The sequence below is a fragment of the Miniopterus natalensis genome, chromosome 1 (genome assembly GCF_054644295.1).
Source record: "Miniopterus natalensis isolate mMinNat1 chromosome 1, mMinNat1.hap1, whole genome shotgun sequence".
Taxonomy (NCBI): Eukaryota; Metazoa; Chordata; class Mammalia; order Chiroptera; family Miniopteridae; genus Miniopterus; species Miniopterus natalensis.
The window spans coordinates 199,268,650-199,286,132 of NC_142081.1; the positions used below are offsets into that span (position 1 = coordinate 199,268,650).

The 17,483-nt window shown below is 56.7% G+C and overlaps 1 protein-coding gene across 2 annotated transcripts in view; it reads left to right on the forward strand.

Moving 5' to 3' along the window:
* Positions 1 to 17,483, forward strand: part of SORCS2 (sortilin related VPS10 domain containing receptor 2) — a 249,520-nt gene that overhangs the window by 144,740 nt on the left and 87,297 nt on the right. For both annotated transcript variants that reach the window (XM_087828373.1, XM_087828379.1), the window contains exon 3: positions 15,716 to 15,815. In XM_087828373.1, coding sequence (XP_087684499.1) covers positions 15,716 to 15,815 — 100 coding nt within the window. The remainder of the gene's footprint in view (positions 1 to 15,715; positions 15,816 to 17,483) is intronic.

Below are 17,483 nucleotides of genomic sequence, written 5' to 3' on the forward strand. Positions count from 1 at the left end.
CCATTGTCACCACCATCATCACCATCATCGCCACCGTCATCACCATTTCACCACCATCACCATCATCATCTCCACCACCATCATCACTGCCACCACATTGTCACCACCATCATTACCATCGCCAGCATAATCATCGCCACCATCATCACTGTCATCACTACCATCACCATTGTCACCACCATCATCATCACCATCATTTCCACCATCATCATCACCATCATCATCACCATCACCGTCATCACCATCATCACCATCATCACCATCACCACCACCATCATCACCATCAACGTCACCATCATTACCACCATCATCATCACCATCACCACCATCATCATCACCATCATCATCACCATCATTTCCACCATCATCATCACCATCATCATCACCATCACCGTCATCACCATCATCACCATCATCACCATCATCATCACCATCATCATCACCATCAACGTCACCATCATTACCACCATCATCATCACCATCACCACCATCATCATCACCATCAGCGTCACCATAATCATCATCTTAGCAGTGTCTCCATTTAGTCAGTATTCACCTGCTAATTCTTTTATGTGAATTTTTCATTTAACGCTCACAAAGGAGCCCTTTGAAGTACATTCTATTATCTTGTATTCTCTCCATTTTCTAGATGAGGAAACTGAGGGGCCGAGAGGCTGAGTAACTTGTGGGGGCCATGCACCTGGTTAGAGTGAGGCTGCGGCCTTGACCACAGCTGGCATCGCCAGGCTCTTCCGCTCAGATGCATTCGTTCATCAGCCCGTTTACTGGTTCCGTCGCCAGCCTGCATACTGTCCCGGAGCTGTGCCGAGCACCGGGCGTCAGCTCCCCAGCAGGCCCCGGTGGGGCTGGTGCTGAGGGGGAGGCCAGCCTGGGTCTGGAGCATCTTGGAGCTGACGTGGGTGGCAGTGGTGGGCTGGAGGGGCTTGTGTGAGATGGGCAGGTGCGTGAGGAAGGAATGCCTGACGTAGCAGAGCCCTGTGGACTGCTGTAGCTGCACTTCGGCCGGGACAAGAGACGCGCCAGTCACTAGGAAAGGGCTCTTAGAGGAGGGTGACCTTGAGCTGACCTTGAAAGTGGGGAAAGATGGAACTTGAGGCTGGAGAGAAAAGCACAGGCCAGTAAAGGGGGTTGGGTTTGTCCCCCTTGTAGCTCAGGGCTCTGCGTTTTCTGGGCACCTCCCTGGTTGTCCCACGCTGCCACCCTCATGGGACCGAGAAGCTCTAGAAGGCAACCCCGTGTCTGCTCTTTTCCTGTGTCCTGGTCCTGCCCAGGCCGGCAGAGCGGTGTCAGGGAGGGAGAGGGCTGAGTCCTGACACAGAGGGAGCAGGCCCAGACTCGGGACCTGGGAGGCAAGGTCAGCTCTGAAGTCGTACAGAGGAGAGCGGATGGGGAAGGACTTTGGAACTTCTTTGAGAGCGTCCCGGAAGGTTCCTTGTGAGGTCCATTTCGGGAAGGGAGGGAGGAGACAGGAGCAGTGGGGACCACTGGCATCCCCTGCCACCTGGGCATCCTCGCGTCATAAAGCCCTCCCAGGGGACAGCAGGGAGTGTCTGTCCTCCCTTGGGCCTGAAGCCCAGATTGGTGAGCCGCCGGCTCAGGCTGCCAGGCTGCCCAGGGAGAGGGGAGTGAGGTTCACCCCCTGGGTCTGCCTCCAAGGCCCATGCCCATCCCACCACACCCAGGGCCCAGGAATTAGAACTTTCTGGAAAGCTGCCCCCCTCTTCTGCCTCCATCCCCACCCCCCACTCAGGGCAGTGAGCCAGGGGCACTCTGCACGGAGGCTGTAAAATTAGCGACTTCATTTTGCTTGTCAGGAAATTGAGGGAAAAATGTGTTTTCAGGGAGTTCGTTTTCTTACAACCAGCAGGAGAAAAATAAAGAGAAAGGCCGGCTGCGGGGAGACAGGATGTTTTCTAAATTTATAACAGGGATTCATTATTCATGGGCCGCATTTGAAAAGGCCAAAGCCACAGAGAGGAAGTGGGCGTGAGTGGAAAGGCCGTGGCAGGAGGGGGAGCTTCCAGGGAGCGGGAAGGGAGAGGAGCCCTGGATCCGCTGATCTGGTCGGGGTGGGGGTGGGGGAGAGCAAGGGGCTGTGGCCGTCACCCTGTTCCCTGGCTGGGAACACGGCCCGGCTCTGTCAGAGGCACCAGCTGCTCCTCCAGGCAAGGCCACTGTGTTCCAGTGCCCAGTGCCGCTCAGTTGTTTCTTTTGCTCAGTCACCTGCACATAGTAGGAGGACATGCTGAAACCCAGTGGGGGTTCTTGCTGTTATAATGTGGCCTAATTTACTCTAGATAGCAGCACTGCTTGTGGATATGGGCATTCTGCAGAAGAGGCCTCTGAGGTCAGAGTGCTGAAGAGAGCATCACATGGCTGGTGGCACCTGGCCTGTGCATTTCCTCCCTGCCAATATGCCAGCGCTGGCCCAGGGTAAGGCAGCAGGCTTCTCTGCCCCTGGTGGTCCCACCTGCGAACGGGGACAGAGACCCTCCATCGCTGACCTTTATATTGGCCTTACTGCATCTCTGCGCTCTGAGACTGGAGGAATCGGGGGTGTAGGAATTTTCCCGTCTTCCTCGCTCTCTCTGGACCAGGGACGTCCTCCCCCACTAAGACACAATTAAGTTTCTCAGGTTAATTGTGCACCTGACAGCAGGGTGACAAGCTTCTTCATTTCCACTGTAATTACACTGGAGGAACCGTCACCCCCGGTCTCCCGGGAACGAGGCGTGGGCTCCAGAGCGAGCATGGTGTCTGAGGAGCTGAAATTAAGCTCTTGGTTGGTGGACTCCAGAAGGGCACTTGGCCCAAGAGCACTAAGTGTGTCCTTGGTCTGTCCCTGGAGAGGCTGCCTGGAGTGGGTGGGGTATCAGAAGTGAGGGGATGGCCTCTGGGCTGTCTCTGGCTCTCACGGTCTGAGTTCATCAAAATAAGGAATGTGAGAGGCTAGACCCAGAAGGGCCTACCAGGAAAAGGTTCTCAGGAGGCCGGAGCAAGGCCTTGCAGGGCTCAGCAAGCCATACCGACCGAGCACTAGTGCCTGAGATTGACTTCTCAAGACCTGGCGGGGAAGGGGATGCTATGGTCATGGTGGCCCCCAGGAGGCTGATAATTCTGAGCTGGGCAGCCATCTCTGTTCTCAAAGGGATAATTTGCGTGACTGTGTAAGAAAGTCATCAAAACGTGGAGACAGGAAGTTCAGGGTATGAACCAAATGGCTAAACCTGTTTATTAAAAGGAGTCTCCGTGGACTGGATGGGTCTGCCACCGCCAGGCAGCCTGTGTGGTCCTCCTCTTGTCCCAGCCCCACGAAAACCTCATTCCTCCCCATGACTCCCACTTACGGGTCTGTCTTCCTCTGGCCTGTGACACCTTGAGGACAGGGAGTACATGTGAGGTGCAGAGAATGGAAGTGACCTGCCTAAGGCCACATGGCCAGAAGTGGGAAAGCTAGAGTTTAAAGCCAGATCTCGTGACTCTCCGCCTACTGATGACCTCAGTGCTAAAAAAGGGCTGTGCAGGAGACAGAGGGGCTGGCCCCGCTCCACGGGTGCTCCCTAGGATGCTTTGCCAAAGCCTTGTCGCCTCAGCCTCAGCCTTTGAGAGAGGAAAGAATATTGTCACACCGTTAGGGTGTCTGTGACCTGTGGGGGATATGACCTATTTAAATGCTGTATTTCACTTTTTAAAAGAAGCTGGCTATTCCTTTATCTCTCGGTGCATTTGTTGGACAGATTCCACCTGAATTCATATTTTAAACTTAAACAGCTGAACAGAGAGGACTTACCAATAATGGCATCCTGGCCCTTAAATCATACACGCGTCTCTCTCTATGTGAGCCCAAACTCATCTGAGCCATTGAGGGATTAAAAAAAATAAATTAATTAAACAGACACACACATATGTGTGTGTGTGTGTGTGTGTGTGTGTAACCTTGTCATCTTTTCAGAAGTCTCAAGTAGGAAAAATCCAAACCCAAATGGGGAAAAGCCTGCAAATGTGCATGTCACCCATGGAGCTCCTGGCTTATTTAAAGAAAGTGGTGAGACTACCTGATTAGAAATGAGGTAACAGAGGTGTTGGGTTGTTTTGGTACAAATTTTATTATCTCTTAGACATACAAAATTGGCAATGGCCTTGACTCAAATATAGTCCATATAGATTCTTCTGTCCCAAGCATATGAAGATGAGATAGAGATAGAGATGAAAATACAGATGGAACTGGAGCTGGAGATAGAGATGGAGACAGATATAGATGGAGATGGAGATGGAGATGGAGATAGATGCAGCTAGAGGTGGAGATATAAATGGAGATGGAGATGAAGATGGATGCAGCTAGAGGTAGAGATACAAATATAGACAGAGATGGAGATGGAGATAGATGCAGCTAGAGGTGGAGATGGAGATGGAGATGGATGCAACCTGAGACAGAGATACAAATGGAGGTGAGTAGATGGTACAGATGCAGATATACCTGCCAGTACCGATGGAGATGGGTATAGATTGAGATACAGGGAGAAGGTTGGGATGGAGATAGAGACAGAAGTGGATGTAGCTATAGATTCAAAGAGAAATAACTGTGTGTTCCTCAGTGGCTACCTCGGAATGGATGTTCATGCAGCGTGTATTGACCTTAGCAGATGGGCGTGGGCCCTGGCCTGCTGGATACCACATTTTCATATTTCTCATTTTGAGCTCCACCAGGAGCCACAGTCTGGAGCCAGATGGAAACAGTGCCTCGGTTGGTAGGGGGGTGGTTCTGATGCCCTGGAGGAGAAAGACCTCCCTCTGCCAGGCCCTCCCTCTCTGACTCGGACCCTGCGGTACGGCCCTGCTCCCTAGGCCTGGGGCAGAGAGGAGGGGCTGGTGCTGTTAAAGCCCCACCCCTGGCCTTGAACCCTCACAGGCCTCCCCCTTGGTCCTGCCTATGTCACCTCACTGCTTCCCAAGGCCAAGGGTGAGGAGCGGGGTGGGGGCCACGTTTGGTGTGGCCTCAGGCATGGTGGACAGCTGTGCTCTCTCCCAATCAGCCCTTGGGAAGGGTTGGGAATGATGCGTGGAGGGCTCTGGTTCCTGCTCGAGGACTTTTTTACTGCATGTGCAGTTGAAGTAGACGTCCGAGTGTTCGTCAGCAGAATTCAAACCCAATGCCTTTCCCAAAAGAACCTAGGGTGACAACCCAGCATGCTCTCAAGTGCTTCTCTCGTCCGTGTGACTCTGCTGGGGACGGAGAGTGGCAAACACGGAGATGTTTAAGTATCTGTTGGGCGTTGGGCACTAGCTCCTTCAATATGGATCAGTTTGTTTCATCCTTATAGTAACCCTTCAATATTGTTTATTGTCGAAACTAGGAAACCAAACTCAAAGCAGTAAACTGTTGAGACCGTTCAGTTAACCAGGCACCGTGCTGGGATTGGAACCCACATCTGTCTGCCTCTGGGCCCCAGTTTGGTCACATGTGCAGTCCCCGGGCCCCACACTCGGCAGGGTCCACACTTGCTAAGTGGTCTCCTGTTGCCATCCTGAAATCCCTAATAAGTCTGAACAGGGACCAGCATTTTCCTCTGCCCTGGGCCCTGTTACTTACGTAGCCAGCGTTGCCTGAACTTGTACTATTTCCACCGCAACTCGCCACCTTCCTGACCCAGTGACCTACAGGGACTGGGGGGGAGAGGGAGGTCCAGTGATGAGCAGGGAGGTCAGGACCCGTCTCATGGCCCTGGGAGCTGCTTCTGCAAAACTGGGGCGCAGCTCCTGCTAGGACTGGCGCAGTGATGAGGGCCGTCTTCTTGTTCACATTTCCCAGATGGGTAAGTGAAGTTCCCCGAGGCCCAGGATCAACCACCAGGAAGAGGGGCCTGGCCAGTGTGGAAGCTTTGTGGCGTGAGAAGAGGAAATGGTATTGTGGGGGGGAGTGGCCATGCTGGCCCTCCCGACAGTGACCCCCCCCCCCCCCCCCCCGGCTTCAGAGGGAAGGTTCGAGTGGCTCAGCCTGCCCGCCCTGACTCACTGTGTCCCGTGGGCCCAGGGACAGGCGCCTGGGGCCAGCATCTCGGGGCAGAGGCCCGGCTCCCCCATTCCACAGTTGCCCTTCAAACCACGAACTCCGGGGGGGCAGCTGCCGTCGCTGCTGCGGGGACCGCGAAATTACATCTCTCTCAAAGCGCGCTCTCTTCTCTTCTGCTTTCTTTAATTTGCCGTGACTAGAGTAATCCCAGTTTATCTTCTCTTTCACCCTTGACGGCGAATTTAATTTAATAGGCTGTAACCGCCGTGCCTCTGATCTTTAAATGCCATGTTTATTTGCCTTATTAGTGTGGATGTGATGCTGGAAGAAAGTGCGCAGATGTCCTGTGGAGCGGGTTTCGGCCGGGGGTCTGATCCGTGTGTCCACGGTCCCAGATTGAAACTGACGTGAGCGCAAAGGCCTCCCATTCCCGTGGGGCCGCAGGACCCCCCGTGGTGTGGGAATGCCGGGAGGTTGGACAGATGGAAGGGGGCCGAGGCTCCCGCTGCCTGAGGCCCTGAGACAGGATGGGTGGCCCTGGCCTCCCCAGCTGTCAGCAGCTCTTGTGTGTGTGGGTCCTCTCTCGATGTCCCCTGGGAAGACCCCCTGTCCTGACAGTCAGTCAGCAAGTTGGCCGGCAGGGCTGCGGTGGAAATCCGAGGTGCCCTAGAATCGGAAGTGTTCCCCAGGCAACGGGCCAGGAAACGCTGCCTGGGCGTGGACTCCCACCTCAGGGCCTTTGCACGTGCTGTTCTCTCTCTGGGATACCCACAGGGACCGATGCCGATGCATTCCAGTCTCTGTTCCAATGTCACCTTACCTGGGAGAGCGTCCTGGGCCGGTCTGCCCCTTTCCCCCAACTCGCTGCCTCATTCTTTTGTTCGTGGTTCGTAGCACTATGCGACATCCATCCATTTACTCGTTTATTATTGTCTGGCTGCCCACTAGAGTGTCAGCAACCTGGGACCAGGCACTCTGGCACCTGGTGACCCAGCAGGGGCGTGGCCAGAACAGGTCTGCTTTCCCTGTGGCTGAGGAGGGAGGGACACACATTGTCCCCAGACCTTTGTCTCATGGGACGTCTGTTCTTGGGAGGATCCTAGGAGAAAGGCAACAGGGAGGGTAGAAGGGGGTGAATGAATGAGAGAATGGGTCAGACAGAAAGAAGACACATGGAGAGAAAGCGAGACAGACAGACCAAGAGAGACAGGATGGGGCCTCAGAGACAGAGACATGGAGGAATGAGACACGCGGAGATGCCAACACAGAGAGGGCCAGAGATCCCTGCCAGAGGCAGAGAGAGGGACTCGGGGTAACTGTGTCCACAGAGGCGGGCCTGGGCCGCCCAATGAGGGGCGCTGGTGCACTGGGGGCCAGGAGACAGGTGTGAACAGGGTGGGGCGAGGGCCAGGCTGGCCTGTTCCTTCACGTTGCTGGAAGATCGGTCCCCTCTCTCTCTGGTGCTCTGTCTTGAATTCCAGCCAGCTGTCTGCCGCTCCCCAGAAAATCCAGACAAGCTTTGGCCTGGCTCAGTTCCAGCCAAGAATCTGTCCTCAGGAAAACATCTCCTTAACGGGGAGGAAAACAGAGAACTGTCATCACCCCGGGCCCAGATCCCACACTCTCTCCTTTGGCGTGTCCTTGAGAGGTGGCACGGTGTTGTTGACGTGACACCCCCCGGCCTTGGCAGCATCATGGGGACCCCCTCCCCCCGTTCATTCACGGGCTCCCGTGAAGGACTCCGCCGATGGCATGCTGGTGTTTTTACAACAGCGAAGTTGAGTCACATTCTGGAATCAGCCCAGTAACAACAGGTCCTGGGATCTAGGAACACGGTGATGACATAAGCAAGCATCAGAGTGAGCATCTTAAAAACTCCCTGGATCGCTCAGTCACTCATCAAATGTCTCCTGTGCCCCTAGAGGTCAGAGCCTCTCCGAGGTACATCTGTGACCCCATCTCAAAGCCCAGTCCAGGGCCAGGTTCATAGCAGGTACCCAGTAACGGGTGGTGCTGGAGTTACGGACAGGAGGGAGGGAGGGAGAGAAGGTAGGAGGGAGGGATGGGTGGGAGTCTCAGCCACAGCCCCTGGGCCGGCAGCTGGCAGAGGCCCCACCCCGCTGAGATGGCATCGCTAGCGGCGGCTTGGCCCCAGGACTGGGGTGGACGAGGGTCCCACTCGCCCTTCACAGCCCAGCCAGGCCACCTGACTCCTGAGGCCAGCCGGAGCCGGGCACTGCTGGCATCATCCTGCCAGTGGCCCTGGGCATGGGGGGGGGCGGGCTGACAGGCAGCGAGGGTGCTGGGGAGCCCAGGGGAGACATAGGTCCTGCTGGTGGGATGAGGTTCCCAGGCCCCCGTGGCCCGCGAGCCGAGCCAGCGCTCTGCAGCCTCCCTGCTGCCTGCCTGGCCCCTCGGCCCCGAGGCTGGAACCATCAATTCTGCGAACTGCTAAGTGACACGCCTTCTCTGGGAATGGCTTAACTTGTCATTTCAAGCGCTTAAAGGCATTTTGTTATAATTTAGCTGTCAGACGGGATTCTTAAGCACTGGAGAAATATGTTCTGCCCATTTCTACCTTCTTTGGCGTCCTCGCCCCGAGAGCGAAGCGCGCGTTAGGTTAGTGCGGGGGGGCCCTGGGCGGAGGCAGCGAGGCCGGGCCGTGAGGAGGGACCACGAGGCCGAGGTGGGGTGCGGCCAGCTCCTCGATGTGTTTTCCCGTCACTTGCTGCTATTATGGAGATGGTTCGGACACCATTCATTGATTTCAGCAAAGTGTCATCCAGTGCCGCTGCTGAGGTCGGGAGCAGGAGACACGGAGGTGGGGGCCGAGGCCTTGCAGCCTTCGCAGTGTGGCGGGGCCAGGGGACAGACCCACGAGTAGCAAGCTGCAGCTGGTGGCTGAGGCCGGGCCTGACAGCTCCACGGCCCGGAGCAAGCCCCGACCCGGCCACGCCTGTGGGCCCCGACTTAGCGCCCAGGTGGCTGCAGTGGGCAGCGAGGTGGAGCAGGGTATTTTGTATTGACTGCTCCTCCCCAGGTTTAAAAATAGAATTCCCTCGCAGACCACCCAGCTCTCCTCCACAGCCTCTCCCTAGATTTTCCTTCTTTGAAACTGTTCAATACATCATCTGTGCCGCCGCCTCCCAAGCCGTGTGTAGTCAACGGTTCCCCAGAAAATCAATGCGAGTCTTGGGTTCTATAATCGGGGAATTGGCATATGAAAATGTTACCGCTTGGTGCCAGGACCCCCTAGGAATAAGCGAGGACTCTCATTTTAAAATATTGAGTTGAAAGAGTTTCTTGGACCTAAGAATACATTTTTTTTTAAAGCTGTACTGAAGAGCAGAGTGTCATGGAGGAGCCGGGCGGACTTCACCCTGGGAGGTACTATAGGATGCACTAAAGTGATGAAAGCGTTGGTTCCAAAGGCCAGGGGGCTTGTAATAGCAATAAACAGGGGGAAAAAGTGAATTTCCGATGTTCCAGGTTCTTCCCGTCCTGTTAGTCTGTAGTTACTGTTTTCTGTTGTTATTGTTCCATTACTTTCAGTGATTCCAAGAAGAGCGGAGGGTGGGTTGGCCTTTCAGGAAGGGAATTTTATTGTTTGTGGATTATTAAACTTCAGGAATTTTCCTAACGACCGATTCCAGGTCTACCTGGCCCAGTCCCCAAACGGCTTTGATGCCAAGCCTGGCCTCTCAGCTTTGAAGCCGCCCCCCCGGCTTCCTCTTGCCCCCCCTCCCGCCCCGGTAGAACTGCAGCCCACCCCCTTCCATGGCCAGGCGGTGGCTGGACCCAGGAGCCCCTCAGAGCTGTCATCCACCTGCAGCAAGTCTGTTTCTGTTATTATTTCTCTTATACTCGTTGGGTGCTTCCTATTTGTGGACAGTCTGAGGTCTCGAGGGGCCTGGCCTCCCCCCAGATCCTTGGTTCGACAGGAATGTGCGCCTCACCCCGGGGGCCGGGCAGGGCCCCTCGCTGGGCACTGACCCAGTCATAGGAAGTGCCGAGTGTCCTTCCCGACAATCTGCAGTGCGAGTCCCACTGCTCCCCCGTCTCTCCACCCCCCCACTGCACAAGGTCGCCAGAGCCTTGCCTCCACCTGAGCACAAACCTAGACTGGCCCCTCCAGCCCCCCCGTCAGACACCACTTCCCCCAGATACCCCAGGGGCCATGGTGGCATCCTGGCGGGTCCCTGGGTTGGTTCTTAGCCTCACCGCGGCGTCCGGTGCAGCGGGGCCTCTCACCTGCGGCCTGGAGGGCTCTGGATTGTGGGTACCTCCTGCCCTGCACCTGCCGCTGCTCCCGGCCCTGCTGGTTGGCGTGGCCTGGGGGCAGCTTGCCACCCACCGTGGCCTTGGAAGTGTGCCCGGCTTGCAGAGCCACTGTAAAAGCAGGTACCTGTTGGAGATTCACGAGGCCCTGTGTGCCAAGGTGAGCATCAGACAGTCCTGCTCACGCCAAGTGAGCCCTGCCCACACCAGGAGAGTGACCAGGGACAGTTCCTTCCAGGGACACAGGCCTCCTTTAGCCCCATTGGTTATAAAACAGTTCTAAAGACCCCACCGGTTGGCGTGCACTGAAGGGTCTCGGGTTCGATTCTCGGTCCAGGGCATGTACTTGGGTTGTAGGATCTCCCTGCCCCACTCGGGGCGTGTGCAGGAGGCAGCCAATCGATGTGTCTCTCTCACATCGGTGTTTTGTGTATTTTTTTCTCTCTCTCCCTCCCCTCCCTTCCACTCTCTCTAAAAATCGATGGAAAAATATATCCTCAGGTGAGGGTTAACAAAAAAATAATAAATAAAAAGTAAAGACCCCAGCAGCTGGGGAAGAGCCGTTTACTGCAAAGATCCCACCCTGGGTCATATAAAACCTCCAGAAATAAACCTGGTGGACCCGCTGCTCCCTGCCGCCCACAGAGCTGGACGCCAGTCGAGGGCACACAGGGTAGGCCCCGAGTCGGCAGGAGCCCAGGGCAGCGGCTCCCCGTGCTCTGTCTCAGCCTCCTTCGCTCGGCCGTCTTGGTGGGAATGGAGACCAGATGAGGAAACTTGCCCACCGGAGGCTCCATCCCTGCCCGGAGGGGCCTCAGGGCTTGGCTGCCTGGGCTCGCGGGCCTGTGGCTCTGGCCTCGGCCGCTCCACCCCTCTGCCTGGAGCTTGGACCTTCGCTCCCTCCTTCCTGCTGCACCCAGCAGCCTCTTCCCACCAGCGGGGGGCTCGGGGTCGGGCGCCTCCTGAAACACCCGCCACCCGCAGAACAAAGGCCCCACACCCTCTCCCTTCTCCTCCCGCCCTCGTGCGCCCCCTCCAGGCAGGGCCGTGATTTCTTCCCTCCGCGAGAGTCAGCATAGTAAGGAGCCAGGAAAATCCCTTGGCAAGTAGGTTAGGGAAACTGAGATAATTAAGGCCAAACAATTTGACCAATTTACAGCCAGCCAGCTAGTGAATCCTGGGGCCTTATCTTTCCTGACCAAGGACACTCGGGAGCAAATGGTTTATACCTCTCCTCCCTGACCAGAGAATAAAGAGCCTTAAATCTCCCCGGTCAGGGAGACAGAAGACAGAGACCCAATTAGAGCCATCTGTGCCAGCCAAGCCCAAGGACGGACAAAGTCAGGGGAACACATAACAAAAACCTGATGAGAGCCAGAGGGACCCAAGATGAAACTGAAGCAGCGAAACTGACCAGAGAGCAATCCCAGGCTCCCTCATACGCTCATTTTGATGAATCAACGTATTGCAGGACACACCTGAAAAGCTAATGAATATTTCTTTATTCTGTTACACCCTCCCCTGGGACCTCCCCTAGGATTCCCGCCCACAGAAGAGAGATAAAACCCTCAAGACAAAGGATACCTGTGCGGCTCGCGGGCACCCAGGCCTTTTCAGTGTGGGCACCTGCTCACCTGAGGGCACACGGGCTCCGGTCTGGCACCTGGCACACTTCCATGGGAAACCACGTCTCTGACTGTCTCTTCCCTCTTTGTGGGCGCGTGCAGGGTGGGCACCCGGAGACCCAGTGTGAGTCCCAGCTCTGCCGTCAGATCCCATAGGACCCCAGACAAACCCCTCTCCTGGCTGGGCCTCAGTTTCCCTCTGTGTAAAGTGCAGGTGGTAATTCCGACCTCGGGTGCGGCAATGGGGGTCAGCTCAGGACGCTCTGTGGGCCATCAAGTTCAGCCCCTGTCCCCAGAATCGTCATCCTTAGGGCACAAGGCAGGTCCCCACGCACCGCCTCTGGTCACACATAGGTCCACATGGAAGAGGTGTGACGTCAGTGCCCCCAGGTGGCACAGTGAGGCAGAGACGGTGCCCCTGCCTGTCACCTCGAGTGCAAGTCCTGCCTGCTCTCCACCCTGACTCTAATCCCACAACAGCACCCGAAGCCTGTGCCATTCGCCTCTTGTACAGATGGAGAAACTGAATCTCCCGGAGGCCCCGCGCTTGCGGGCGCACCTGCCGCGGAGGTGGGCGCCGCTCTTCACACCCGCGTGCTTCTCCAGGGTGGGTGTGGGGGAGACCGGCTCAGCCGCCCTGGGAAGAGGGGCCGGAGCTGAACACACGCCAGCCAATGAAATAATTAAGGAGCAGGAAAATGGCTTAATTAGCTCATTTTAAAAAAAGTAAGTGTGTACAAACACTCAGCAATTAAGCAGCCTCTCTTCAGAGAGCAGTTTTCCAGCGGCGCTCGCCTTCCTTGCTTCGGTGTGTCTGCCTTTAGAGTGCGGTTTTCCTGTTCTTAATCTGAGTAAATGGAGGTTGGAAGTTGCCGGAGGCAGTGAGAACTTGGAGATGGTGTGGATGTTGAGTGCTCGGGAAGGGGAGGCACCGCAGAGGCCTGGGTGACCACTGTTTCCCTCCCTCTGTCCCTCCCTCCCTCCTTTCCGGACACCTGAGGAATTTTGACACTGTCCCCAGAGGAGGGGGAGTCTCTCCCCAGCAGGCAGGTGCAGGGGTGACTTGTTAGTACTGGTCCTTGGACGTAATCCAGCCCGATCCCCACATTGTCAGTGTGGGCACTGGCTCACCTGAGGGCACGCAGGCTCGGGCCTGGTACCTGGCACACCTCCACGGGGACTCAGCGAGCCTCTGTTGAGTGTAGCTGTGGGTTCTCAGATGGTTGTGGTGACCGCAGTCCTCGCTCAGACCTGGTGATCTGTATGAACTCGAGGAGGTGGCATTCGATTCAGGGTTGGTGCCCTGGGCTGTGGGGAGATTTAAACCAGAATCGGGAACGTAAGCTGTGTAATTCAGAGCCGTCCTGGTATAGGACGGGCGCTCAGTAAATGTGGTGACCTGTCGTGGGTAGGACAGTGTCCCCTCCAAATCCGTGTCCACCTGGAGCCTTTTTGGGTAGAGGCTCTTTGCAGGTGTAATCAGGGAAGGATGGAGATGAAGTTGTCCTGGATTTGGGATGGGCTAATCCAGGGGGTGGTTGGGACCCAGACCACAGGGAGGAGCCACGTGAGGACGGAGGCAGAGACTGGCGTGGTCACAGCCCAGGATTGCCAGCAGCAGCCAGGAGCTGGGAGAAGCAGCAAGGTCCTCCCCCAGAGCCCCCAGAGGGAGCGTGGCCCTGCCAGCACCTTGATGTGAGACTGTGGCCTCCAGGAGTCTGAGAGAACAGGTTCCTGCTGCTTGAAGCCCCTGTTGGCAGGATGCGCTCCTGGGAACCCGACTTAAGCCCCTCCTTCCTCCAGCCCTGATGTCTCCCCCTTGTCGCACCTCATGGTCAGCGCTGTCTTCTCTGGCCGAGGCCTGTTGCCTGCGTAGCGTTGAAAATGCACAGGAAATAGCAGGGTTGTTTCCCATGTTCTGTAGAGGGGGGCTCTGGAGCTGGCCCGGATGGTGATGGTCCGCTGAGAAACAAGCTGCCACTGTCGTTTCTGCGGGAAATGTGACGCTGTGCCCCGCCCTGACCCCATTCTCTCCCCTCACGGGTGGTTTTCCAGGCCCCCTCCCCACCCTCCTCTCTCCCTTGGTCCCCGCGCCCACAGATGCAGGCTGGAGCTGCCTGCTGGGACGGGTTCGGTTCCTCCGACCACGCTCCCTGGGAGAGACGAGATAATCCATCGCCGGGCGTCCGGCACGTCCCCTGGTCACCCTGGGTTTCGCAGCAGAAGCATCGCAGTCAGTTGCTTCTCCTAGGCACCCTAGGGAGGGGCTGGACCTTGGGGGACCCCTTTGGGCATCAGGGGTGGGAAGGGGTGGGGGGCTGATCTCTGTCCAGACTTGGGAGGGACCTGACCTCTGGGGTCAGAACGGGGCCATGGGGCCACTAAGCCATTCTTCCTGGGGTCTCGGTTTCACTTGAAGATTTAGGGAGGAAATGTATCCCTGCAGAAACCACTGAGGGCGTATTGTGGGATGGAATTACACGTTCCGAGGGGTGGGGTGTTTACCTTAAAACGGCTCCAGGCCTGTCCCAAGGGCCCCAGCGTCACTGGGCAAGTCGAAGAAACACGAGCCTCCCAGCCCCTCCTGGGCTCAGACAGGGGAAGGGGCTGCTCAGGCCACAGGACAGCTGCCGGGCCACAGGGTGCTGGGGTCTGAGGACAGGGCCACCGCCTTCCCGGGATTCCAGCCGACTGCCCTCGCACAAGCCGGGGATTCAGCCTGCGGCCTGGTGCTCAGCTCCCTGCAGGCCGGTCTCAGGGCTTAGACAGGAGTGATTAGGTGATGGCCAGGCTGGGGGCGGGGGCGGGTCCCTGTCCTCACCTGTCCCCACCTTGGGTTTGGTTCCTCACTCATCCTGCCCTGGAACCTGCGCTCCCGCATCAGGGTGTCCCTCCAGCTCCGGGCGTGCTCCTGGGTCACAGTGCATTTTTGCGGGGTGGTGCTTAGCACCATTGGTTTCGGGGTCACCAGCACGTAGATCTTCAGTGCGGAGTCAATTCCACGTCGCTTCCAAACACAGATGTGAAGTCGCCTTTGGTGACTCCTCTCCCCCTGGGCTGTGGGCTGGTGGTCAGGGTGCTCGAGATCCCTGCTGGCCCCTCAGGGTGCAGACGGGAACGTGGCCCACCGAGCGGAGGGGCTGGTGCGCTGGGAGCCAGCTGGCCTGGCTGTGCTGGGGCCTCGTCGCCAGCGGCCTCGGGGCTCTGGTGCCTCTGTACCCTGTGGGTTTGCGGTCAGGGTGGCGGGTGCGGGTCCCGGAGGAGCTCGGGGTCCAGCGAGGGCAGCGGGTAGGCAGGCGGGCCGCTGCGAGGCCCCAGCGTGGTGGAGCGAACAGGGCGCCAGCTCCAGCTGGCCACCTCTTCGCCCAGTGGTTTTGGGCAGGAGCCTCTCCCCTCTGAGCCTCCTCCGGTCATCTGAGCAATGGCCACAGTGACAGTCTTCCAGGGTTTTTTGAGGAATCAGAGACAGAAGCACCTAGAAGTGTCCGGCACACCTGAGGCTGTGGGTGTGGTAGAGGGTGAAAATTCGCAAACTCTGCCCAAACCGTGGACCGCCCGGGAGAGGGGACCCGACAGGGACACTGGCTGGCGTTCGCTGACTCCAGGTCCCGGCTCCAGGCCCGAGGGACTGCTCGGTGTCCCCAGGGCGCCCAGTCTCCTGCTGCCCCGGGACGAGGGGGGACGTTAGGGAGGGTGTGTGGCCTGTCCTGTGTGCCCCGTAGACTCAGTACATCTGCCCCTGGGGGGGCGGGTCGCTGACCGCTGTGTCCTGTTCCCCCAGGTCGGCGGACTTCGGGACGACCTACACCAAGCTCATCCTCCAGCCCGGCTTCACCACCATCATCAACAACTTCTACGTGACCCCGGCCAACAAGAAGAAGGTAGGTGCTTTGCCCGGGTGCCACCGCTCGCGGCTGGTCCTGCTGGGGCACCCCGGCCACCGGCTGGGCTGTCACCTCTCTCGAGCGCTCCCCACCCGGTTCCACCTTCCTCCATTTCACTGAGTGAGTTTTGAGTGACCGGCGAGCGGGGTCTTTGGGAAAAGGCTCTGTGTGACCATCGGTGCCTCGGTCTCCTCGGCCCGGGGGCAGCACCGGGCGCAAAGCGAGGAGGAGCTCGGGCGGCGAGGGCAGGAGCCCTCGGCCTGGCTGGAGTCCTCGTGGGCACGGGTGAGCCGCCCTGCTCTGCGGCAGTAAAACCTCGGTGTAACGGAGTAATTCGGGCGAGGGGGTGTCCGTTAAAGCCGCGAGTCCATTATATAATAAAGTAGGTTTTCCAGATGTGTATGTTAAAAAATGGACAGGTTAGTTTACCTGTTTTTACTTTTGTAGACCCATTTGTGTAATTAAAATTATATATGAAAAGTTTAATTTCACAGACAAGTTTTCTGTATGTATGATTAATTTTAAATGTATGCCGAGTAGGTCTAGTAAGTGGGTGCATTCACCAGTCACCGTGAGTAAACAAATGCACGTGGCCGTGGCGTGGCTTCGCTCACGTGGGAGCATCTGCTGGCGGGCGTGAAAACTGCTGCAGAAACTCGCACCACGGGAGAACAGAACAGCTACTGCTTGAGATGTGGTGTGATCACGTGCTGATCATTCGCAGAACGGTTTACGAGCGGTGACTCTTGGATTTAAATATGTAGACTGTAGCTGTAGGTATGTAATGTTTATTTAGGTTGGCAAAATTACTACAGTGTTTTTTTCCAACATATGGCCTGTTCGCTAAAATTTGTTAAAAATAACAGTGAATTAATAACAAAAACGAACCTGTTAATTTAATTATAAGCAAATCTTGGTTAAAAGCATTTTAAAATGAACAGGCTGGTGATTTTCACGGGGGACATACAGACCGGAAACTTTGTCCATTAAATCTGAAGTCTGTTAAATCGAGGTCCGCAGAATCCAGGGTTTACTGCACTGGGTTTCCATTTGTGATTTTTTTCAGCCGAGCTTTGTGTTCTCCCGCACAAGTAGTTTTAACCTTCTGGAACCTCGGAGGGTCTGGAGGAGCCCTGAAACTGAGCCTCTCCGGCTGTGTTTCCGTGGGAGGAATAAGAAATGGGGCCCAGCCCAGCCGGTGTGGCTCAGTGGTTGAGCGTTGACCTATGAACCGGGAGGTCACTGTTGGATCCCCGGTCAGGGCACATGCCTGGGCTTGATCCCCAGCAGGGGCCGTGTGGGAGACCGCCGATCGATGACCCTCATCACTGATGTTTCCATCTCTCTCTGAAGTCAATAAAAGCGTGCTAAAAAGAAGAACAGAAAAGGGGCCCAAGTCGGCCCTGCAGAGGGGCTTCATCCCGGGCGAGCCCGACCTGGGAGAGGCTCGGCCCTTGCCGGAGGGGCGCCCGCTGGAGCTGCCGTGGCCGCCTTCCCTACCACCGGGTAATGGATAGGTTTTGCGGGAAGATGCAAATACTATTAGGATTCCATTTAAGCAACAATTACAGGCTAGGCAGCGCTTTATAGCTCCTTCGGAGACTACTTTGCAAGCTGTCTTACAAAATGAATTCCCTTTTATTTTTGCCTTGCCGGCGGTACAGC